Source organism: Magnolia sinica, chromosome 6 (genome assembly GCF_029962835.1).
Source record: "Magnolia sinica isolate HGM2019 chromosome 6, MsV1, whole genome shotgun sequence".
Classification (NCBI taxonomy): Eukaryota; Viridiplantae; Streptophyta; class Magnoliopsida; order Magnoliales; family Magnoliaceae; genus Magnolia; species Magnolia sinica.
Window position 1 is genome coordinate 35,840,969 of NC_080578.1, and position 24,964 is coordinate 35,865,932.

The 24,964-nt window shown below is 40.5% G+C and overlaps 1 protein-coding gene across 3 annotated transcripts in view; it reads left to right on the plus strand.

Moving 5' to 3' along the window:
* LOC131248648 (uncharacterized) overlaps positions 1 to 24,964 on the plus strand; it is a 69,033-nt gene that overhangs the window by 18,148 nt on the left and 25,921 nt on the right. For all 3 annotated transcript variants that reach the window (XM_058249023.1, XM_058249024.1, XM_058249022.1), the window contains exons 7-13: positions 6,741 to 6,805; positions 6,898 to 6,999; positions 7,151 to 7,293; positions 8,501 to 8,556; positions 11,316 to 11,989; positions 12,624 to 12,814; positions 12,977 to 13,283. In XM_058249023.1, the coding sequence (XP_058105006.1) occupies positions 6,741 to 6,805; positions 6,898 to 6,999; positions 7,151 to 7,293; positions 8,501 to 8,556; positions 11,316 to 11,989; positions 12,624 to 12,814; positions 12,977 to 13,283 (1,538 nt within the window). The remainder of the gene's footprint in view (positions 1 to 6,740; positions 6,806 to 6,897; positions 7,000 to 7,150; positions 7,294 to 8,500; positions 8,557 to 11,315; positions 11,990 to 12,623; positions 12,815 to 12,976; positions 13,284 to 24,964) is intronic.

A 24,964-nucleotide genomic window follows, 5' to 3' on the forward strand; every position in this document is an offset into this window, starting at 1 on the left:
GAGTCTTTTGTGCATCCCATTCATTGATGACATTAAGAAATTAGGCAAAAGATCACTATTAGTAATGAACATTATAAATTTTCTGTAAATCAGCATAAATGTTTCAAGGAATTCAATGTAAGGGACTGTGATGGTCCGCATCAGGCCCGAGCGGTATCCTGCGGGGGCCGTTCGTAAGTTACATGTGCGTAGCGCTGGACCTTTCAAAATTATAAAATGAAACGGTCTCAATGCGTATGTGGCAAATCTTCCACCCTCCATGGGAATTAGTTCCACATTTAATGTGGAGGATCTAGTTGTATTTCAAGGGGCTACTAATGCATTGTCCAGCCTTTCGCCTAACCATCCTTATTCCCCAGACCTTTCCCTTGATCTATAGCCCCCTCTAGACCCATCTTCCCAGCCTCTACCTCCCATACCTACCCTTCCCGACTCATTTTCCTAGCCTCTACCTCCCATACCTACCCTTTCAGACTCATTTTCCTAGCCTTTACGTTTCATACCTACTCGTCCTGGCCCATTTTCTCAGCCTCTACCTCCCATACCTATCATTTCTGACCCATTTTCCCAGCCTCTACGTTCCATACCTACTCGTTCCGATTCATTTTCCCAGCCTCTACCTCCCATACCTAACCTTCACACACTCAGAGAGGAAATAGAGGATATCTTGGACCATCAAATAGTTTCAACGTCAGACGACGGGTTTTAGAAGTACCTGGTTAAATGGAAGTCACGCCCCAGCTTCAGACAGCACGTGGCTCACTGAGGAGGAGCTTCAGAGACTTGATCCTGACATCCTTGAGTGGTTTAGGAGTTTTATTTCGCCGGTGGCGAAATCTTCACATCTGGGGAGAATTGATGGGGACATCATGTGCACGCACTCCCCCCCTATGCACTTACGCCAGAAGGAGGGCCCCACCATCGATCTGAATCGATGACGACGTCCAGGGAGGGCCTCCTAGTTAGAAGACGGAGTTTGGTTCATTGAAGTGGGCCCGATAGTCAAATAAAGCCCATCATGGGATCTCATGATCGGGGCCCGCTAGTCGGATTAAGTTCATATTTTATGTTTTGCTTATTTATGTTATTTAAAACATCATGAACACTTTAGATTTCTTTGATTGGTTTTTATTTTAATTTACTTCATCGCCAAGTAATAGGTTGCGCACATGGCGCGAGTTTTGGGGTATAGGGTTTTCCTATAAATAGGCACCCCTTGCAATTCTTTTGATTCATTGAAGTTTAATAAAAATTCCTGCAAGTTTTTTTCTACTCTCTGAGTTTCTGAGTTGTGGAAAAATTCAAGTGGGTGCGAACCTTCCCTTTTCAAAGGGCTAACGCCGTGGTGCGAAGCCACATCTATCCCCATCTGCCCTTACTCTCTTTAATCCATATCTCTCACCTTCTACAACCATCCTTACTTCAAATTCATCAATTTTTGCAGTAGATCTTCTCCCTATAGCCAGTTTCCAGAATCTGGCCCTGCAGGAGGGCTGAAACTTCGGCGGAGCACCACGCCCAGGCCGTTTGTCGGATCGACGTGAGATTTTGGGGTTTTGAAGCCCAGGTCTGGCCGACCAGACCCAAGAGAGGCCTTTTTGGGTTCATGGGCCCCACGCATGTGTGGTCAGCCATCAGTGCACGTGCATCAGGCCCCCCCTTGCTGTCCACACACGCGAGTTGGTTCAAGGTTCTTTTCTCCTCTCTTTCACTCCTCTATCATCTGATTTCCCTAACCCTAACCCTAAATTGTTCTAAATCCCCCAATTTCTAGCCCTTCTCTCACCCTAGGGTTCCTTGATTTGAAATTGGTGAATTCCTTGGATTAGGGATTGATTGTCATGCATGTGTAGATGATTTCTATTTCCCTTTGAATATTGTTTGGTTCATAATTTTTATTGATCCAGCCCTAACATGTGTAGGCCTGGACCCACCACATAGATTCCCCTTAATTGAATGTTTGGATTTTTGTGTGGGATATAGAATTTGTGTAATTGTTTCTAAACTAACATGATCTTAAGCCTGAAATCTTGCACATCATATCTGTATTTCATGTCTTGCCTCATGATGTTTACTCAACTTGCATGCTTCACGCTCCAACTTTGACATCTTGGGAAGAGATGGGATGAGATTCTGTAGATTCTGGAGAGATGGATGTCCTAAATGACGATGCCACTGAATTGCCGAATATGAAGGAAGCACTGCTACAACTACTGGTTCTCTCTCCAAGTAATATGATTCCTCTCACGACCTCCATCAATCGTCCTACCCATCTTAAGGTCCTAAAACACACAATAAGTAGGAAAGAAGGACACAGAACAATTGAAGGACCTTGTTAGTTTGCTTATAGATAAAAGGCGAAACAAAAACTTGGGTGCATATAGAACTGATGACATAGAGACTGATGCATTAGGCCGAGCAGTACTAACTCCAACAACATTAGACAATGTACCATTAGCTAAAGTAGCCGATGTATTTGACGAAACACAATCAAAATAAGAAAAGAGACTATGATTACCAAAAATATAGTCCGATGCCCCAAAGTCAATAATCCAAGTGGAGGCAGAAGATGACAAAAGGCATGCTTTACCTGATTGAGCCAAAGTAGTTGTAGAGGTGGAGGTAGCATTGTTGTTGGATGTAGCCATTAGAAGATAGAAAACACACATTCCTCTTGTGGTAATGAAACACTGATTTGCTCACCACTATGATCAGACGAAACAATAGTAATGGATTTACCATCGGAAATAACATCCTCTACCATAAGGGCTCGATCAGCCCTTGGGGGTTTTCCATGAAAACCCCAGCAAAAGTCCACAATATGATTTGCCAGGCCACAATGAGTACACGTATGGTCTTCTCGACCATCATGTCTACCTCTCCCAGGAATCTACCACCTGTTCCACCACGGAAAGCATTACGCCTAATACATCCACCATGGCCTCCACGTGAATTAAAATAATCGGAAGAAGGGGCTAATGTAGTTTTATCATATTCATATGCGTTAATATTAACATTATCAAATTCGCTTGCCAAGGAGACTCTCCGAAGCCTTGCATAAACCTCTGCCACTGAAGGAATAAAGCTCTTCCCAAAATCTGATCCTTTGCCGATTGGTATTCTTTTGGCAGTGCAGATAGAAGTTTCACTACTTTCATATCCTCTACTTCTTCATAAGGGTTGTGTCAAACATAATAGGATGATATGTGGAAAGCTCTTCCCACATTCCAGTCAATTTTGCGAAGTATTTGCCAAGGGGTTTGTCTCCCTTTTGAAAAGAGGATCTCCTCACGTAATTGATGCACACGAGAAATATTTTGTTTTGCTGTGTTTAAGAACACCAAATTAGAGCTCACTTCAGACTTCATGCTATTTCATAACCAAGATCGAATCTGGGCATCCTCACGCATCCATTGTCTATATTTAGGGTCAGATTCCTTTGGTTTAGGATCTGTAAGATATTGATCCTTTTCTCGGGTTAAGAGAAAAACCTCGACAGACTTGGCCCATAAAAGATAATTCTTCCCGTTCAACTTGACAAAGGTTATTGAGGCATTGAAGGAGGGACCGTGCATTTCCTTAGGAGACGAGGAACCACCAACTAAACTTTCGGGCTTCATATAGATTCCACAATAAACTTACTTCAAGACCAGTGAAGAACCCTAATTTTAAATGCCAGGTCCACACAACTATATGTCCAAAAGCACATAACATAAAATTTTTTGGCCCAAAATAACTCTAATTCATGTCAAAACGGTTCCCACATCGCATACGACTTTTCGGTAGGAATATTCAATAAAAACCTGTATGTACACAATGAAACTGACATTAAAAAAAAACAACTTTAAACATCACCTCATGAAAAATCAGCAAGCCTTCAGTATTTGTCCAGGTGTCTGACCTCATTTTTTAGGATGTTTTTCTTATATTTGAAGAAAGATGCAGAAAACATGTTTTCTGTACAGAAAAAAAAGCAATTTGCTTTCCCTTGTCGATCAGTCCCCTGCGTTTTTAAAGGATCCTCAAAGTTAAATCCAACAACTTGGGGATGGATTGGAAAAGATTGTGGGTCTCGAACCACTCCTAATCGGGCTCTGATACCATGTAGGTTGGTATAGATATTGAAAAAGAGAAGAAGGAAAAGAAGAGGAGAGAAAAAAAGGTGAAGGAATAAAGGAATGGGTTTTGGGTTTCACGTCCCCACCCCCTTTCCTCTTTTATTAAATTAATAAAAAGGAAATATGACAAAAATACCCTTGTACAATAAACTTTCTGTCCAGCATGTCCCAAGACTAAAAACACTAAGAAACTTGTGGACCATGGTCCATAACCAAAATCAAGAGGGCCATGGGCCCATACCCAACCGTTACCACTTGCAAACAAAACTTTTAGAGGAGATTCACTTAGCCACATGTCCTCCAGAAACCTATTTTTTCCCCCAAGACTAAAAACACTAAGAAATTTGTGGACCATGGCCCATAACCAAAATCAAGAGGGCCATGGGCCCAAACCCAACCGTTAACACTTGCAAACAAAACTTTTAGAGGAGATTCACTTAGCCACATGTCCTCCCGAAACCTGTTTTTTTCCCCATTCCCAATAGAAAATCCAACCCCCTTAGCAAACTTTTCTATCACAGACATTACCCCTTTCCCAAGATTCGACGTTTTGTAAAGAGAAGAAATTTTGGTATCCCACCTGCCCTCATTACTACCATATTATGAAGCAATAGATTCCTTCCAAAGCGCATCCTCAATAAATCTCTACAACCACTTCCCTAAGAGGCAAATTCATTTGCTCTAGATCCTTAATGCCCATACCTCCTTAATGTAGAGACATTTTCGCACTGGGCTCGAGTGGGGTAGCCTATGGGATGTAGGGGCACACTCGGGGTGGGCGTCCCGTGTGAGGCGGTACCCACATGAAGTGGGGCCCACGCGATGTCCTAACCCATGGGATGTGGGCTTGAACTATAAGATAAAGGGATTAATTCGCCATGCTCTATCAGTTCGAGCTTTTAGAGTAAGTGGTTAATTGTCCTGCATCACCTCCCCTATTGAATGGCTTGCACACCTTAGCCTAAGATAGAAGGTAAAACTTTTTCTTCTCCTCCCCACCCTGCCACAAAAAATCCCGCCTTAACCTCCAACCTATCCAACACCACCTTCGGGATTTAAATAGAGACAAAATAAACTGGAAGATTGGAGAGGGCAGCTTTTATGAGAGTGATTCAGCCACCTAAAGAGAGATGCTGACTTTTCCACTTAGCAAGTTGGCAAGCTTCTGATCAAACCTTTCCACTGCTATGCCTCACAAATGCCTAGCCGGCTTTCTCACACAAAAAGGGTAAACCAAGATAGGTGGAGGAGAATGAGTCTGCCCTGCACCCAAAAATCCCAGCCAATTGATTGCCCTTCTCTTCAACCATGCCCACCCCCAACATGATGCTTTTTGTAACATTAACTTTTAACCCCGATATAGCACATTGGCTCGCAAAAGAGAATCATTTCATCTGCATATTGAAGATGAGAGATTAGCTGACTCAACCTAAAAACATTGAACCCATGGTATAACCCAATTGCTTGCCCACTTTCCAACATTCTGCATAGAGCATCTACTACTACCACAAATAAATGAGGAGAGTGGATCCACTTGCCTCAAACCCCTTGAACTCTTAAAATAACTTTTTGGAGACCCATTGGTCAACACTGAGAATGTAGCTGAACTAATACACTCCTTAATCCATCCCCTCCATTTGCTAGCGCACCCAAATTGATCAAGCATGTAGTCCAAAATCTTCTAATCAATAAGCCTTTTCAATTTCCAACATGCAAGCTAGACCTTTAGCCTCTCCTTGAGTGTTGAATCAATACATTCGTGAGCTAGTGATGCACCATCCAAAATCTGGCGACCTTGGACAAAAGCACCTTGGTTTTTGGAGATGACCCCTGAAAGAACCATCCAGAATCTTGAAGCTAGGACTTTAGCAAGGATCTTGTACAGACTGCCAGTCAAACTAATGGGGCAGAAAACTGTTAAATTCTCAGCACCTGACACCTTAGGGATTATGGCAATAAAGGATGCCCCTAATTCCGTTTTTTTTTTTTTGTGCATGATTATTCTATAAACAATACTATGGATATGAGTTTAATAGTTGTTGTAACATATATTATTAGTTTTTGATTGTTCAGTCATTACATATATGATTATCATGCGTTTTCATTCTTTTCCACTGCATTAATGAGCCATTTTTGGTGCAACAGCCTGCACATGCTCTACCCTCCCAATTTCTTTGTACTGTTTGCTTTAGAAGTCCTCAGTTTGTTCACACGGTATTACAGCTAAACACAGTGCTCCAGAATCTCCAATATTCATGCAAGTGTGATGAATCAAATTTGTTGAGCTGATGTTTCTGATAACAGCTCTTGCCTGTGCTTGTGCATTTATACATTGTGTATCTTTTGTTCTTGTAAACCTGATATCATCTCAACGGTTAGAGACTTGGTCCATAATTCTTTTAGTTTTTTGTGGGCACACTTGGTCCCAAAATTTCCTTGTATGTTTGTTTCAAGTATGTACTTTATTCTCTAATGGCTGCTATTGAGTTTCATAATCATTAATTGGAAGCTTGGAATGCTTCCTGCTGTAAGCCTTTTTTGCCCTTTGTTGGCAAATGCATGAATAGTGAGGATTGCACGATCTTCTTAGATTACTCGTTTCTTTTCATATGATATTACCAGGCACATTCTTGGAGCTTTTGGAGCCATATATTTTAAAGGACATGCTTGGATGTCTACCTCCTGAGGTATTTCCTATCACTCAATGTTCATCACCATCTCAACAGTTTATTTGGGAATGGAATTATTAGCTAATGTGCTAGTTTTCATGAACTTCTAGATTATGCAAGCACTGGTAGAGCATTATAGTAGCAAGGGATGGTTGCAGCGAGTTGAACAGTGTGTTCTTCACATGGACATTTCTTCCTTGGATTTCAATCAGGTCAACTCAGTCGATCAGGATTTACTAGAGCTGATTAATCTTAATTATGCACTAGGAATTGGAAGTTGACTTACATTTCATTACCTGAGCCTGCTCTCTCTCTCTCTCTCTCTCTCACATGTAAAACAGTTCATTGCTCTAATTCATGTAGGTGGTCAGGCTATGCCAAGAGCACGGATTGTACGGCGCCCTGATATATCTTTTTAATAGAGGTTTGGATGATTTCAAAGCACCTTTGGAGGAGCTTTTGATGGTGGTACAGAATAACCAAAGGACGAATGCCACTGCTATTGGGTATGTCGCTCCAACTTCTATTTTATCTCCTTTTACCATTGTATCCTGAACTGCTCACCATTTATTCTTTTTTGGGCTGATTTTTGGTCCATCAGTCCTGCTGTGATAATTTTCTTTTCCTATCCTATACTTGATGCATATCTTCATTAAATTCAAAAGAGTTGATGGGATTGATTGCCCAACAAATTTTCTAGGGTGATGAGAACTCCTGGACTTTTATTGAATGAAGAGCTAGAACATGTGGCATTTATAAGATTGTTGAATTCAAAAAATGTTACTGGATTGCCCAAGAAATTCAGGCAAGGAGAATTATTGCTTTCAGTTGAATGAAGTGCTAGAACATATGTAATTGATAAATATCTAGCCTTCTGATGCTCCATTTCATGGTTACTTGCACTGGTGTATTGGACAAAGTAAAGGAGTGTGCTGCTGATGGCCTCATATTAACCTTATGTATTCATCTGGTTGTTTATTGTTGGGGTAATTGTAAACACTTTCCCTCTGTTTTAATGGCAATTGTAAACACCTCCCCTCCTCTGTCTTCACTTTTTATGGACAAGTCCTGTTTTACATATTCGTTGCAGATTCACCTACAGTCTATTAGCACTGTTATCTTTGAGCAAATAACTGTTTTACCCCTATCTCTTTGGCAACTAGCTGTAGATATCTAGGACCACCGTAATGTGTATGTCATCCACCCCATTCAGCATGATCACTCCACTATTAAAATGGGGCACCTAAAAATCAGGTGATCCAATCATCAGGTGGCTCACCACCGTTTTTGGGTGGTTGTCCATTGCTTTCTATGGTGGGGCCCACATGATGGGAGGATCAGCCTGGCTTTTTGGGCATCCAATACTTATGGTGGAGAGACTCTGCTGGATGGGTTGGATACCATTCATACATGACGGTGGGCCCCACACAGGCAAAAACAAACTCACTGTGTGGGTATTGTTATCATTTGGCAGTTTCCTCTAACCTCTGTAACAGAGGGGAGGCGCTTGCAGTAATCCAAGACAGCAGGGAGGTGTTTACAATTGTCATGAAACAGATGGGAGGTGTTTACAATTCCGATGAAATAGAGATGAGCCGTTTATAATTATCCTTTTTTTCACATATCAGAAATATGTTCTGTTGATGCAGATTGTTTTATGCTTTTCTCTAACTGTACCCTTCTGATTATTTTTTGAGCTGTTTTTTGGAACAGATACAGGATGCTTGTTTATCTGAAGTATTGCTTTCTAGGGCTTGCGTTTCCTCCAGGTACGAAATTTAGGTTATGAATTCAGAACTTCATGCCAGGTTGACATGTAATCTGCAATATGGACATTAACTTTTGAGTAGCCTGCAATATGAAATGTGGGGGAGTTGTTGTTTCCACTGTGCTTGACTTTGTTAGATACTTGAAGTCAGTGTTGAATGTAGGAATCCTTTTTTCTATTGCCTACTTTTGTACCATTCGCAAATTTCATCTTCTTGGCTTCTTGATGCTATATAGAATATATTGACATCATATGCTCCAACTGGATCCTTTTTTACCATTTCTTCTTCTTCTTTTTCTTTTGGTATCAAGTGGTGTACTCTTTATTGTTTTTCTGATAGTTGTGGTTCTTTCCTGGCTTGGATGTGTGTTCTTTCATTCACACATTTGGGTAAGAAAAAAGATATAAAATATTTTGAAACAATTTATATCCATTTTGTTCATATTATGTTTTTGTTGGGTTGCTCTTACATTAGTGGAGCATTCTTTGTTTTTGAACTTGTGCATAACATTTGTTATCATCTGTGCACATGTGATCGAGACAAACCCCAAATGCAGGGCTGCGATGTAGTAATAACTTGGTGAGACCAAGGTCGTACCCACAAGGACTTATGATTGTGCGATTTTTGGAACACTTTAGAATTAGAACTAGAACTGAAACTACTTCTAAAATCTAATTAAAGAGTAATGATGTAGTTGAGAAGCAATTTAATAGAGATAAAGTACTAGAGTGCCAATGATCCACTTATAGTCTTTCTTAATATTTAATACACTTGATTCAATCATATAATTCAGCTGGAATCAAAGTCTTATCCTATCTAGCCGGATAATAGGGCAGTTAAATCATCATTCATATATCAAAATAGATTTGAACTTCAATTGAATTGGTTCCCACATAAAGCATCAAAGTATTAATCGCAGGAAATTTAAAGCATCTATCGTGCCCTTAGTTTATGATAGATCAATGGATTTTACAGATCAATCCATTGCAAAATAGGTATGCAATTACTCTTAACTTTCCTAAGCATCAAATATGCCCGGAGTTAACAAAGGATCAAAGTGAACAAAAAAAAAAATCTTCATTCAAACCAAATATCAAGGAATTGTTCAATATTCAAACTAATAACATGAATCAAAGTAAACTGAGACATTAAAAATAACTACAAGCTTCACCTCTTAGCTCTAGTTAAGAGATTAGTCAACTATATACATGATTGAACTAAAACTCAAAAGAAAAACATAAAAACCGAAGGATTGGAGGACTCTGTAGAAGCTCCACAACTTCTTACTCTGTCTCTTCTACCCTAATTTGTCTTTAGAAAAGCTAGAATCACCCGTTTAAATAGGAAAAATCTGCACCAACTTAAAACTAACTTCAAATTTATGCACTTATGTTACGCATCGGTCACACCGATTGTACGCTTCGGTCGCACCAAATTAGTCTCTTAGTTGCAACTGAATTTCTTCAATATTCATCTGAAGTCTCTGTCTCCTTCAGGTTGCACTGAGCCTCCAACATGGCTTTAGTTGCACCTAAGTGTTAAACTGAATTATCTCCGAAAATCACAATTTCTTGCCGGACTGTTCCGTGCACATTCAGTCGGACCGGTGAGACCAAACAGTCTGTTATTTCTGTTATCAGACTTTGTGATTTTTTAGTCTTTTTTCTCTCTTTTGCACTTGGTTTCTTTAGATCTTTGGCACTTAAAATCTTCATTAATCGTCTGTAAATCTCCAAATCTTTATTTAGTCATTCTTTGAGCATTAAATCTTTTATTTAATTATTCTTTTCATTTTTGCTCTCCAAATCACCTCGCATAGGAAATCATACGTAATTAGATCAATTAAGCTCATCTATGCTTATAAAACCAATGCATAATAAGCGGGAAATATACAATATTTCACACTCAACAACATGCAGCTATATTTTGACCAAATCAACATGTGGAACTAAATCCTTGTATGCAAATAGGAGTCGTTTCACTTTCAACAAATAAATGAGGTGGTGCTGCTCGCTGTATGGTTACATCAAATGACATAAAACAGACATAACTCAGGGCCTTTTGGAATGTCTGCCAAATATGGATGGGAGTCTCTCTGCCTCGAATGTGAATGTGATGATAACGGGTCCGATCCATTATCCTCACGTGCTCATTCTGGGGAAGATTTTGTGGATGGGAGCATTTAGTGTATCCCACCAATTGCAGTTTCCAGGATCCCCACATGCCCTGTCTTGGGGAAATATGCCCGGGCTGGGTCATCTTCCATCTCATTCTGGTTATGGGGTACATCCAACATAGGTGAAACTGTTGAGATTGTATTCTCAGCCATAGGTACTGACAATGATGAGCTTTGACCATTTATTGTTAGAATGCTTCACAAAGAGTTCACCTATGTCATTGATACTAATGAATATATTCAATTTATATTTAGTTATCTTGAAGTTCACGGTCCTTCATGATAAAATCATTTTGTTACCATTCTGTGTTGCCTCAATTTCAAAGTCTATTACACTTTAGGATAACAAGAAAAGCTCGTTGTTGATCCATTAAAAAAGCTTATTAGTGGTTGTCATGTCTGCAGCTATGCAGTATCATAGTCAAATGGTTGGAAAAACTGCTTCTCCTCCAAAGTTATCTGCTTTTCCTTGTAATACTTTCCAGATGGTCTTACTTATGTAACTGATTATTCAAATATTTGGCATGAAATTGAAAATCCTAACTAAAAGCAGATCTGAAGCCTTGAGACATCTACTTTGTAGGACATGGTTCTATTCATCCTTCTCGCTTGCCATTACTTAGAACTGAACTGCTGCAGTTTCTGCTGGAGAATAGTAATGCTCAAGGTTCGCAAGCTGTAACCAGGTTCAAGTCATCTGCTGGAGCCTGCCCGAACATATGTTATCTATTGTGGTTGGATACAGAAGCAACTCTTGATGTTTTGAGATGTGCTTTCCTTGATGTGGAACCTTTAAAATCAGGCCACCCTGCGGATGATTCAGTTGATGCAAATATAAAGGAAAACAATGAACCTGATTTAAGTAATGCAGAAAATCAAAATTTGATGGTGCAAAATACAGTAAACACCCTAATTCATATTCTTGAAATGGAGATCCCTGAAGTTGACAAATTCACTGGCATGGATGATAATGGATCTCAAGAAGCATGGCCTTCAAAAAAAGACATTGGTCATCTGCTTGAGTTCATTGCTTGCTTCGTTGCATGTAAAGGTGCTACTATTTCGAAAACTGTATTGAATCATATTCTGGTGTACTTGACATCAGAAATTGATCTCTCATCAACTGTTTCCAGTCCAAAAACTGAAACTGCTCAGAGAAAAGAGAAACAGGTGCTTGCCCTATTGAAAGTGGTGCCTGAAACAGACTGGGATTCTTCGTATCTGTTAGATCTCTGCGAAAAGGTCCAATTTTATCAAGTAAGTTCTTGCTGGTAAATTCTCTGTTTGCTTCTTCTTTTTTTTCTTTTTTTTTTCTTTTCTTTTTTTAAAATTTTAAATTTAGTTTTTATTTATTTGCATGGTAATTGTTTATTTATCCAGTATCACGAGGGTCACAGGCTTGTAAAACACTCGCCTTGAACCCTTGCAGCATTCAGCCCATCTACACTACCCCGAGTCAGCCTTCCTCCAAGTGAACACCTGCATACAAGCACATAAAAGGATATGCAAAATTAACACTTAATGGCATTTCAAAAGAGAGATTACCACACTTATGATCTCAGAGCTGTATTCTTATCCTGCTTGTGGTACAAAATGTTTGTCCAGTCTTTCTTGTCGTACTATATTAATATCAAGCATCCTAAATTCCTAATCAAATTTCAGTGCATAGAGGGCACTCATGAGAGAGCTGACTTCAAGTGGCATTGGGTTTTTGCATGAATGCCACATGGACTAGAGGCAAAGGATTTGCAAGTCTGTGATTGGTTGCTCAGGAATTGCATCTTTATTCTTTCTTCTTTAGGTTTTGATGCCCTCCTAATTTTTATGTTGTTGTATGAGAAGTGTTCTACTACCATTATAAAAAGTGTATGCTCTATGTGCCAATGTACAGGTTTGTGGCTTCATACATACAATCAGAGGCCAGTATCTTGCTGCTTTGGATAGCTATGTGAAAGATGTGGATGAGCCCGTCCATGCTTTTGTTTTTATCAATAGCATGTTGCTACAGTTGAGAGAGAATGAGTTTTCTGCTTTTCAGTCAGCAGTTATTTCTCGAATTCCTGACCTGGTCGTCTTAAGCAGGTGAAGCTGCAGATATCCTCTTGAAAGCTTGTTTCTTATTTCCTTCAAATTCTGATAGCTGGATCCTAAGAAATATAAATTACATTCGCTCCTCTTATTTCTATTAGAACATGTTATTCTTCATCTAATAGTTTTAATCCTTTCTGGGTTTGCATGCTGCAGAGAGGGTGCGGTCTTTTTGGTCATTGACCATTTCAGTAAGGAAAGTCATCATATTCTATCTGAACTTCATTTTCATCCAAAAAGTCTTTTTCTTTTTCTAAAGGCGGTTATTGAGGTTCACTTGTCTGGGACTCTCAACTTTTCTTCTTTGGAAAGAGCTCGTGTGTTGGATTTTCCTTGTGGAAGGAAGAATAAGGATCAGTCAAATGAACTTGAGGCTTACATGGAAAGGGTCTCCAATTTTCCGAAGCTTCTGCGTCATAATTCTATTCATGTCACTGATGAAATGGCAGAACTTTATCTTGAGGTGAGTGAATCAGTTTGCTGTTGTGCTCGATCTTGAGTATGCCATTAGAAATTGGAAAATTGAGCATTTACCCCTTTTAAACTCAAGTATTTATGCATACATGATCGTCTCCATGCAGTATTAAGTTTGCTATTTGATCATTCTTAATTTTCATAATAGCATCCCATTTAATGTGATTTTGGTCGTTGTTGCTTAGGCTTCATGTGGATGCTATATGGGAATAATTCCTCTCAGGGGACAGCTAGGTCCAGGCGCTACATCAGGATTTTGCTTCTTCTTCTTCTTCTTCTTCTTCTTCTTTTTGTTTTGGTAGGAGGCTTCCCACAGAACAATAAGGTGCCAAGGGGAGAGCCAATATTTCCCATTCTTTTTGTTTGTGGGTATGTCTCCCATAAAGCGGCAAACAAAATGCCAAACATGGTGTCTGTGGACCCGAGCTGCGAGCTACTCCAATGAGGAATTATTCCTTGACTAGCATCCAATCAATGCTAGTTTTTCATGCAGCAATGTTTTCTTCCTTTCCACTATGCTAAAACTTCTAATATGGCTTTCACATGATTGTTCTATTATACATTATGATTAATCTTTACACAATAAAATGACTTTTGCACTTTCTAACTATTGTTGGGAGCATGGCATTTAAAATCGGTTATGTAACGGTTGTAACGGCCATTACGTAATGCTAATGGTCATAACCGTTACATGTTATAGGGCCGAAATGGCTGGTACGGAAAAAAAGAGCCATAACGGCCTATATCGTAACAGCTACGGCGGTGGCCATTACGGCCACCATTATTGGAACAGCTTGGTTGGGAATGTCCAATGGTTGACCTCATTATAACTTACATAAATCCTAGATGATGAACTAAACGTGTTATTTCTGAAATGGAGAGTTATGACAACAAGAGTTAGTGAGTTCGCTGCTTTTAATTGATGATTTTACTAATAGTAAGATACCCAAAGTAGTGTGACAGCATGGTGCATTTTACAATGCAAGCTTCATTTGAAATGGAGACTTATGACCTTGAATCTATTTAATATTCCTATGAAGTGAAAGTTTTCAGCTTTGTACCCAGTGTTCGAGTTGTCATTAGTGCTACAAGTTTCGCTGGCCGGAGATAAAGAAATAATATCGTTATCGCCGATAATATCGCTGATAACTGGAAATCAGGAGAAAACATGGAAAAAAGATGAAAATTTTCAATGAAATTTTAGGATATGCCTAAATACACATATTTACATATTTAAGGATAAAAAATTGTAAATAGAATACATGGCATCAAGGTAGGCCCCACGATTAGGGACCCACATCGTTCGATCAATGGTTAAATACTGGCAAAGTTTTTGTGAGTGTGTGTGACGCAGGACAGCCCTAATTATGATGCATGCTCATGGACACAATTAAACAGCGGAAATAAAAGGAATAACTGATCTAAAATTCTAACAGTAATCATCATACTTGAGAAAATCATAAAGGAAACATGCAATGGAGCGAGCCATCACTACAACCACGGGTTATGGAATTCAATTACTACTTGGGTTGGATCCGGCGAGGGATGAGACCTCCCGATCTTGCATGGTCACACCCAATCGATCAATGAAGATCACTAGTCCGAAGAACCAAGAAGTTTCTCGAATTAGGGATTTGAGAATTTGGGGATTTAGGGTTTAGATCGGTTCTCAAGATTTTGATCGAAGAAGGATTAGCCAAAACTGGAAAATAGAATGAAGAAAATTATTACCTTGAAGAAGTTGGAGGGGCACAAGAAGAAATTAGAAGAAGAAGAAGATCAAGGGGAGAGAAGCACCATGAGAGAGAAGAGAGGAAGGAGGCAACCAAAGGGTTTGCTTTTCATGAATTAATAGTTGAAAATTCGTGTTTAGGGCTTTACCCCACTTAAATAAGCAAATAAAGACATGAAATTACTAAAATACCCCTAGGATAAGTAAATAAAGATATAAGATTACTAAAAGACCCCTAACTAAGTCAAAAAACGTGCAAATAACATAAGTATGGGAAAGTTTGAGCGCTCGGTCTTCTTTCTCCAATCTTCCTTCACATGTGTCTTCCCTAAGTGGGGTCTTCTATATGTCCAATCACATGTGAAAGGTCTTCAGCTCCTCAATATTCGCCTATCCACAAGGACGGCACTTGTGGTTGGCGCTTTCTTCGTTGGTACCCCTTGAATGCACCTATGTCCGCATCAATTCTCCTCGGGTGAGAAAAACTCGACCCCGACGAGTTGAAACTTTTGTAGCACTCAAGTGGATCTGGATCAATACCCTGCAATGAGTAGCCCGACAGCCACGTAGATTCAGACGATGGTTTGTTTTTTCACCTGACAAGATACCTTTGGAAACCCCCATCTCTCGTGGATACTATCTCGTCATCTAAGATTTCCTCAATTGCTTCTTTATGGGTAATGGGTGGAGGAGGGGGTGGTAGGGGTTGGGTAGCAAACTCAGAAAAAGGCCATGAAAGGGACGATGTATCAACAATGGGAGTATGGGCACGGACTAGATCTTCCACATTAAAAGTTGGATTAATGCTCATTTCAGATGGAAGGTCAACCCGATACGCGTTGGACCCAGCCTTTTGTAATATCTTGAATGGTCCAGCACTACGCGCTTGTAATTTCTTTGCTGATCCTTGAGAGAATCGCTCTGGCCTTATTCGCACCATTACATAGTCTCCTTCTTGAAATTCTTGCACTCTACGATGAGAATCAGTTGAAACTTTATAATCATCATTGCTCTTATTTAACCGCTGTCTAATATGTGTATGCAAATCATGAATATGGCGTGCGAATGCATCGGCTGACTCAGAAGACCTTTGGGTAACAGACATAGGTAAGAGATCTATGGGCATTCTAGGTTTATAACTACTTACAATTTCAAAAGGACTCAACCCTGTAGATCTATTAACTGACCCATTATAAGCAAGTTCAGCAGTTGGTAAAATTACATCCCAAGTCTTAACATGTTCACCCACTAGACAACGTAGAAGATTTCCAAGGCTACGGTTTACCACTTCAGTTTGACCATCTGTTTGTGGGTGGTAAGCAGTAGAAAATTGCAAACGAGTTCCCATAATGTGCCACAGTGGCTTCCAAAAATAGCTAGTAAATCGAACATTACGATCAGACACTATGGTTTTAGGTAACCCATGGAGACGCACCACACCATCAAAAAAGATACGAGCAACATGAGACGCATCTGATGTCTTCGAACATGGGAGGAAATGCGCCATTTTAGAAAAACGGTCCACAACGACAAAAACGGAATCGTGCTTTTTTATAGTCTTGGAAAGCCCGAGCACGAAGTCCATACTAATGTCCTGCCACGGAGCATGTGGCACTGGCAATGGCGTGTACAGCCCGGTATTTTGCTTTCTTTGCTTTGCCAGCTGACATGTTCGACACTGCCCTAAAACTTTGGCTACGTCTCGCTTGAGGCTTGGCCAATAGAAACGATCTTCCACGAGGGCAATGGTCTTATCACGACCAAAATGGCCAGCTATCCCTCCTGAATGAAGCTCCCAGATGAGGAATTCACGAAGGGACATACGGGGAATACAAAGTCTGTCTCCCTTTGAAAGAAAGTCATCTTTAAGAACATATTCACCCATAATATGCTGGTCACTAGAGAGCGACGCGTAAGTACCCCCAAAATTAGGACATATGGGGTATTCATCTTTCAGTTGCTCAAATCCGACTACCTCTACACTCAAGGAGTTGAGCAACGCCACTCTCCTACTAAGGGCATCCGCTGGTTTGTTTTCAACCCCGGCCTTGTGTTTCAAAACAAACGAATATTCCTGAAGAAACGCTACCCACTTGGCATGCCTTGGGTTGAGTTTCTTCTGAGAATGCAAATATCTCAAAGCCTCATGGTCAGAAAACAAAACGAATTCTTGCGGTAGGAGGTAGTGTCGCCAATGTCTCAGGGATTGCACTACCGCATAAAATTCTTTGTCGTAAGTGGAGTATTTTTGTTTTGCCTCATTCAGTTTCTCACTGAAATAGGCCACTGGGTGTCCTTCTTGACTCAACACTCCACCTATACCGACACCAGACGCATCGCACGCTACTACAAAGACTTTAGAAAAGTCAGGTAGACGCATGACAGGAGCTTCCACCATCTTGCCCTTAATTTCTTTAAAAGCCTTGACGGCGGCTTTAGACCACACGAACTCCCTTTTTCATGCACTCGGTAATGGGAGCCATGATCGTGCTAAAACCCCTAATGAACCGACGATAAAAAGTTGCTAGGCCGTGAAAACTTCGCACCTCATGAATGTTCCTTGGTTCTGGCCACTCAACTATGGCCCTGACTTTTTCAGGGTCTGCCCGCATCCCTTCAGATGACACTATAAATCCTAAGAACACAACTTGGTTAGACATGAATGCACATTTCTTAAGATTAACGTACAACTTTTCCTTCCTAAGGACACTACAGACCTTCTTTAAATGTTCAAGGTGTGATTCCTTAGTGGTACTATAAATAAGAATATCGTCAAAGTACACCACTAGGAATTTTTCCATGAACGGCCTCAAAGTTTGTGTCATCACCCGCATGAAAGTACTGGGTGCGTTAGTCAAGCCGAATGGCATGACCAACCACTCATATAGCCCATCTTTCGTCTTAAACGCCGTCTTCCACTCATCTCCTGGGCGTATACGAATTTGGTGATATCCACTCTTGAGGTCTATCTTAGAGAATATAGTAGACCTGGCCATCATGTCAAGCATATCATCAAGTCTAGGTATAGGGAACCTATACTTGACAGTAATTTTGTTTATGGCACGGCTGTCCACACACATGCGCCACGTGCCGTCTTTCTTTGGCGTCAACAATGCAGGCACGGCACACGGGCTCATACTCTCTTGGATGAAACCCTTTTGCAGAAGCTCATCAATTTGCTTCTTCAACTCTGCATGCGCTGCAGGGTTCATCCTGTAGTGAGGAAGGTTCGGTAAAGTAGACCCTGGGACAAGATCAATGGCATGCTGTATGTCCCTCATAGGTGGCAACTCATTCGGTAAGTCTTCAGGAAATACATCACTGTATTCCTTCAGGACCGAGGTCACCTCACAGGGCAACTCTGATGGAACCTCAGGTGTAATTTCTCTAGCTACAAGGGCATACACCATAGAATCCTCCTAAGCCTCTTTTTCAAACTCTCTTGCGCTGATTATATGTAAAGACTTAGGTTTGGATTTTCCCATTTCTCTAGGCTCACTTGCCTTCTCATCTTTCTTCTTCCCTAGTGTATTCTCAGGTGGCATGGGATTAAGTTTGATCTTTTTACCATTATACATAAAAGTACACGCATTCGAACGGCCAAAGATCGTGACATCATTATCGAATAGCCACGGTCTACCTAGGATAACATGTCCCACATTCATAGGTAAAACATCATACCACAGGGACTCTTTGTATGACCCAAACTCGATGGGGACTAGACATTGCTGGGTGACAGGTAGGGATGTCTTGTCAACCTAAGAAACTTTATACGGGTCTGGATGAGGTATGGATTTCAGTTTTAAGCGATCTAAGGTGCTAGTGGAAATCACATTCTGACAACTTCCACTGTCCACTATCACCTTACAATTCTTTTCACCACACTTGGCAATAGTGTAGAAGATAGTGCTTCGACGCCAGTCAGCACTACTTCTAGACTGAGCTAACACACGCCTGACTACTGCGAGCGTTGCTTCTCCATCCACTTCTTCATCAGTAAGTCCTCCTTCAGGGTGATACTCTTCAACTTCATAATCACCCTGGTCATCTCCACCCTTGTGGGACTCGCCTATAACTAAGGCTCTCCCACGGCTCTTCGTAGGACACTGATTAGACGTGTGGCCAAGGTTGCCACACTCATAGCACCTCACTTGGCTCATGTTAATAGGACCGGCACCAAGAACCCCTTTGCCCTTGTCCTCCCTAGGCCTAGGCGGAATGTTCGCCTGTGCCCTAGGTTGATTAGCAATATTAGGTCTAGTTCCTTGGGAACTAGATCTAGCATTGGAGTCTCGGGACTCAAAACGACGAAAGACAAGAGCCTTCAGATACTGCTCTAACTCCTGCACGACTTGATATGCTTCATCTAAGTCCGTTAAGGGCCGAGTAATAAGCTCGCGCTGAAGATCCGCACAAAGGCCCGTCTTAAAACGCGAGAGCGTTACTAGAGGGTCTTCTCGGATATCACATCGCATCACATACTCTTCAAATTTAGCGATGTAGTCAGCGGCAGGCATTGACCCTTAGCGTAAGGATTGCCATTGGTCAAGGAGCTTCTGACGGTATGAGAGAGGAAGGTACTTCTCCTTCAACTTCTCTTTCATCTCATACCAATGTGTGATAGGGGCTCTACCAACTCTATCCTACGCTCGGTGTTGGTCCAGAAGAGCTTGGCTTGACCCACAAGCTTCATCTTAGCAAACCGCATTTGACGGTTTTCTGACATGCCATACCACTCAAAGTAGTGGTTCATGTCAGCAACCCAGTCAAGGAATGCCTTGGGATCCAAGCGTCTATCAAAACTCGGTGCCTCAACTCTCACACTTTTCATCGCACGCTCATCTGGATCATAACGGTCTTGATGACCACATGTGGCTCGTGCCTCTCGCACCACACCACGACCGTTACCACGATCTCTATCCTCACTACCACCACGTGTGGCAGCACGTTCTTCAATGATTCCTTCCACTTGGGAGTGCGCATCTTCCCCTACAGCGGGGTTTTCCTTTTGGGACGCCTCTAGTTGCTCCACCTTAGTCATGGTAGTGGTAATTTGGTTCTCAAAGCGGGCAAACTCACGCCTTTGACCTGCTTCTAGGGCGGTTATCTTTTGTATCAATTGAGCAAGTTGCTCAGATAACTGCTCGTTATTCATGGTAGGTTGAAGTCCGAAACCTCTACCTCTTCTCGTGGGCATACAATGAAGACTTGAACCAAACTCTACCTAACTAGACTACTATGAGTTATGACTTTCAAGATGAATGCGATGAATGCAAAACTACTATGAACTGACACAATTAAGTTGAAACAGGAAACAACTCAAATCTGAAAATTTTCCAAATTAGGAACTTTCTAAAATTGGAAAGTTTCTAAAATTGAAAACTTTCTAAACCTGGAACTTTCCTAAGTTAAACCTAAAAATCAAAACCCTAATTTGATAACTCGATCTAGACAAAAACCATGCAAGCCTAGGCTTTGATACCAAATTTGACGCAGGACAGCCCTAATTATGATGCATGCTCATGGACACAATTAAACAGCGGCAATAAAAGGAATAAATGATCTAAAATTCTAACAGTAATCATCATAATTGAGAAAATCATAAAGGAAACATGCAATGGAGCGGGCCATCACTACAACCACGGGTTATGGAATTCAATTACTACTTAGGTTGGATCCGGCGAGGGATGAGACCTCCCGATCTTGCATGGTCACACCCAATCGATCAATGAAGATCACTAGTCCGAAGAACCAAGAAGTTTCTCGGATTAGGGATTTGAGAATTTGGGGATTTAGGGTTTAGATCGGTTCTCAAGATTTTGATCGAAGAAGGATTAGCCAAAACTGGAAAATAGAATGAAGAAAATTATTACCTTGAAGAAGTTGGAGGGGCACAAGAAGAAATTAGAAGAAGAAGATCAAGGGGAGAGAAGCACCATGAGAGAGAAGAGAGGAAGGAGGCAACCAAAGGGTTTGCTTTTCATGAATCAATAGTTGAAAATTCGTGTTTAGGGCTTTACCCCACTTAAATAAGCAAATAAAGACATGAAATTACTAAAATACCCCTAGGATAAGCAAATAAAGATATAAGATTACTAAAAGACCCCTAACTAAGTCAAAAAACATGCAAATAACATAAGTATGGGAAAGTTTGGGCGCTCGGTCTTCTTTCTCCAATCTTCCTTTACATGTGTCTTCCCTAAGTGGGGTCTTCTATATGTCCAATCACATGTGAAAGGTCTTCAGCTCCTCAATATTCGCCTATCCACAAGGACGGCACTTGTGGTTGGCGCTTTCTTCGTTGGTACACCTTGAATGCACCTGTGTCCGCATCAATGTGACACGGACAAAACACGTGCACTGAGAAGTTGCACACGTGGCATACAATGAGTCAAATTAAACCGTCCAATTTATAGTACTAAGTATAGTTATCTGAGTAGACCCAAACTTTATCATATCTTATTATCTCAGTATGAGATTGGTGGATATTTATTGGACGGTTAAAATGAATAAATCTAATGGTTGTATTATTATAAACAAGCAGTCGTGCAATGGGATGGTTTTAACAGCTCATTCCAGTCAATTTCTTTTTTAATAAATATATGTCACGTGTACAATTTTGAGTGCCTGTTCGTGAAGGGTTAATTGCAGGTGGATTATACTAAAACTCCTATTTTAAATTTTTTGGTTTGTAAATAGGTCTTCTTACCCTCACATCCTGTCAGTGGGGCCCACCATGAAGTTTGTGAGAAATCGACTTTGTCTATCTGTTTATCCTGACCATGTTAGGCCTGAGCCTAAAAACAGGCATATTCAAAACTCAAGTGGACCACATGACAAGGAAAAGTGTGCAAGAAAATGCCTACCATTGAAACCTCCCTAGTCCACCATGATGTTTATATCACATCCATACCGTTCATAGTCCCATTCCTGCTAGGATGATTTGAAAAATTAAAAAATAATAATAATAATAATAATAATAATAGCCCCAGCAAAAGGACCAAACTTTTGTGGCCCCAAGAATATTTCAATGGTGGACGTTTAATCCTCACCGTTTCATGTTGTGTGGCCCACTTGAGCTTTGGATCTACCTGATTTTGGGGCTCATGTCCTCACATTCTTTGGAAAAATGGATGGACCTAGTGGATTTCTCACAAACATCACAGTGGGCCCCATCGAACAGATGGACGTAAAGTCTGTCCCCCACAAAAGCGCAACTCGGCTGCCACACGGAACCAACAATTTGGGTGGGACCTTGACTGTATGGCCCTGTATGCATTGTATATTTGTGCCATCCATATGTTTTGCCACCTTATCTCAGGTGATGGCCTAAAAAATGAAGCACAGGTGGCCGTGGACCACTTCACACGAAACGGTGGTTGTTGACCATTAAAAACCTTTTGGGGGCCACAAAATTTTTGGATCAAGCTGATATTTGTTTTTTTTCCCTTTCATCCTGGTTTGTATGAACTTATCAATATGTTGGATGGTCAATAAACATTACGGTGGACCCTAAAGAGTTTTTAATGGTGGTCGCCAATGACCATGGTTTCTTTTAGTGCGGTCCACTTGAGATCTTTATTTGATTCATTTTTAGTACCATGTCTTTAAATAAGCTGTAAAAACAGATGGATGGTGTGGATTTGTAGTGCATACATCGAGGTGGACCCTACTGACTCCCACCCACTTAGTGGTTTCGGTGGTGAAGGGGGGTAGAGTGGATTAGGTGTAGCCCTGGTCTGACCCAAGACAGTGTGACACTTATGGTAGGGCCCACCTTGATAATATTTATTGTATATCCACGCTGTCCATCTATTTTTAAAAAATCAATTTAGGGTATGATCTCAAAATTGAAGCAAATTCAAAACTTAGGTAGACCATAACATAAGAAATAGTGGTGATTGACCATTAAAACCTTCTCATGGGTTACAAAAGTTTTGGACCAACCTGATATTTGTTCTTTTCCCTTCATCTAGGTTTACGTGACCTTATCAACAGGTTGGATGACAAATAAACATTAAAAAAACATTTCTATGGGCCCGAAGAAGTTTTTAATGGTGGAGGTTCAACCACTACTCTTTCTTAGAATATGGTCCACCTTAGATTTTGATTTGCTTCATTTTTGGGCTAGTGTCCTATAATGATCTGGAAAAACTCATGGACGACATGGATATAAAAAAAACATCAAGGTGGGCCCCAGAGTGAGGGCCGCACAATCTTTTGTAAAGCCGAGGTCGCACCGAGTTCGCTCTCTCAAAAGAGAGAGAGAGAGAGAGAGCTTTCGTATCATCTTCCTTGGAAATCCTCAAATGACGATTTCAATCGTTTTTTCTATATATATAAAAAAAAAATCCCGAATATTTCTCTTTTTTTTCAAATCCCAACCCAAATCTCCTTCAACCTCGCCAAAATTGGGTTTCTTTCAAATCCATTCTTTTCAAAGAAAAAAAAAAAGGGGATTTCTTACCTCTAAAAATCTAGTGCCATCGACTGTGATTGGCCCACCAAATCCATCCGAAAGCCTCTCCCATGGGCAGATTTTGAGAAAAAAAAAAGGTAAGAGATTTTTTTTTAATATTTATTTTGATTTTTTGAAATAGTAGCGAGAGTTGTTGCTGGTAACTATTTTTTTCTGATAAAATTGAAAATATTGCTGTTATTTCGTTGACATTAGGAAGAGAAATGAATTTTTGGTGTTTTAGTATCGCCGATCCAGCGACACCAATAATATCAGCGATATTATCGATTTTTTGTCGACAATGGAAACACTGTTTGTACCCAACATTTTGGAGAAACCAATTGCTTTGCATTTTAGGATTCAAGTCCTTTTGGATGAAAAAATCCGAAATGGTCAGTCTTGTTTCCCAAAGAAGCCCTTGTGCTCATTGTCATATTGAACAATATATCCTCCTCTTAAGTTATTTACTATAGGCCTGTTTGGATTTGTGGAGTTCTTTTTTTTTTTTTTTTTTTAAATTTTGAGGAAAATGGTGTTTTTTGGGAAATGCTATTTCTAGAACATGATGGGAAAATGAAAAGCCATTTCCCTTTATTGTTTTTCAAAAAGATTTTTTTTTATCTTTATTTCCAAATCTGTTGTTTGGGGAAAAAGGAATTTTTCATAAAAATGTTACTCAAAGACGGAAGATGACACATGCATGCGTTGAATATAGATTGTGGCACATGCATCACATTGTCACACGTGACACATTTGCATGTGGGATATTGGCACGTGTGCTTGAAGATGGATGAGGGCACACCGCACATGTTGCACATATGGCATGTTGACATATGTGGCGCATGTGGAACGCTTAAAGATGGATGGTGGCACATGTGGCACAATAGCACATGTGGGGTGCTTGAAGATGAGGCTGGCACATGTTGCACGTGGCACATTGGGGCATGTGGCATGTTGACACACCTGATGATGGTTGGTTGTACATGTCACACATGTGGCACATTGGCATGTGTATGGTGTTTTAAGATGGATTGTGGCACATTTGAGGCACTAAATGGACATTGCACGTGTGGGGTACCTTATAACCTCTTTGATTTTTCAGCTCAACCGTAATTACCATGTTAATGGGTAATAATTATTTACCTAGGTAATTACCACTTCTTTCCCAATGCGTGTATGACAACTTACTTTTTTAACACTTAAATCGAGAAATTTACAAAATCAATGTGGGGCTCGTCTTGCTGTATGTGACTTATCCACATTGCTCATTTATTATGCCAGCTGAATTTAGGACATGAGCAAAAAAATGAGGAAGATCCAAAGCTCAAGTGGACCACACCACAAGAAACAACGGGAATCGAACGCCTACCATTAAAAACTTCTTCAGGCCCTTAAAAGTTTTGGATCAAGCTGATATTGTGTTTTCTCCTTATCCATGTCTGTGTGACCCTATGAACGGGTTAGATGATGAAAAAACCTC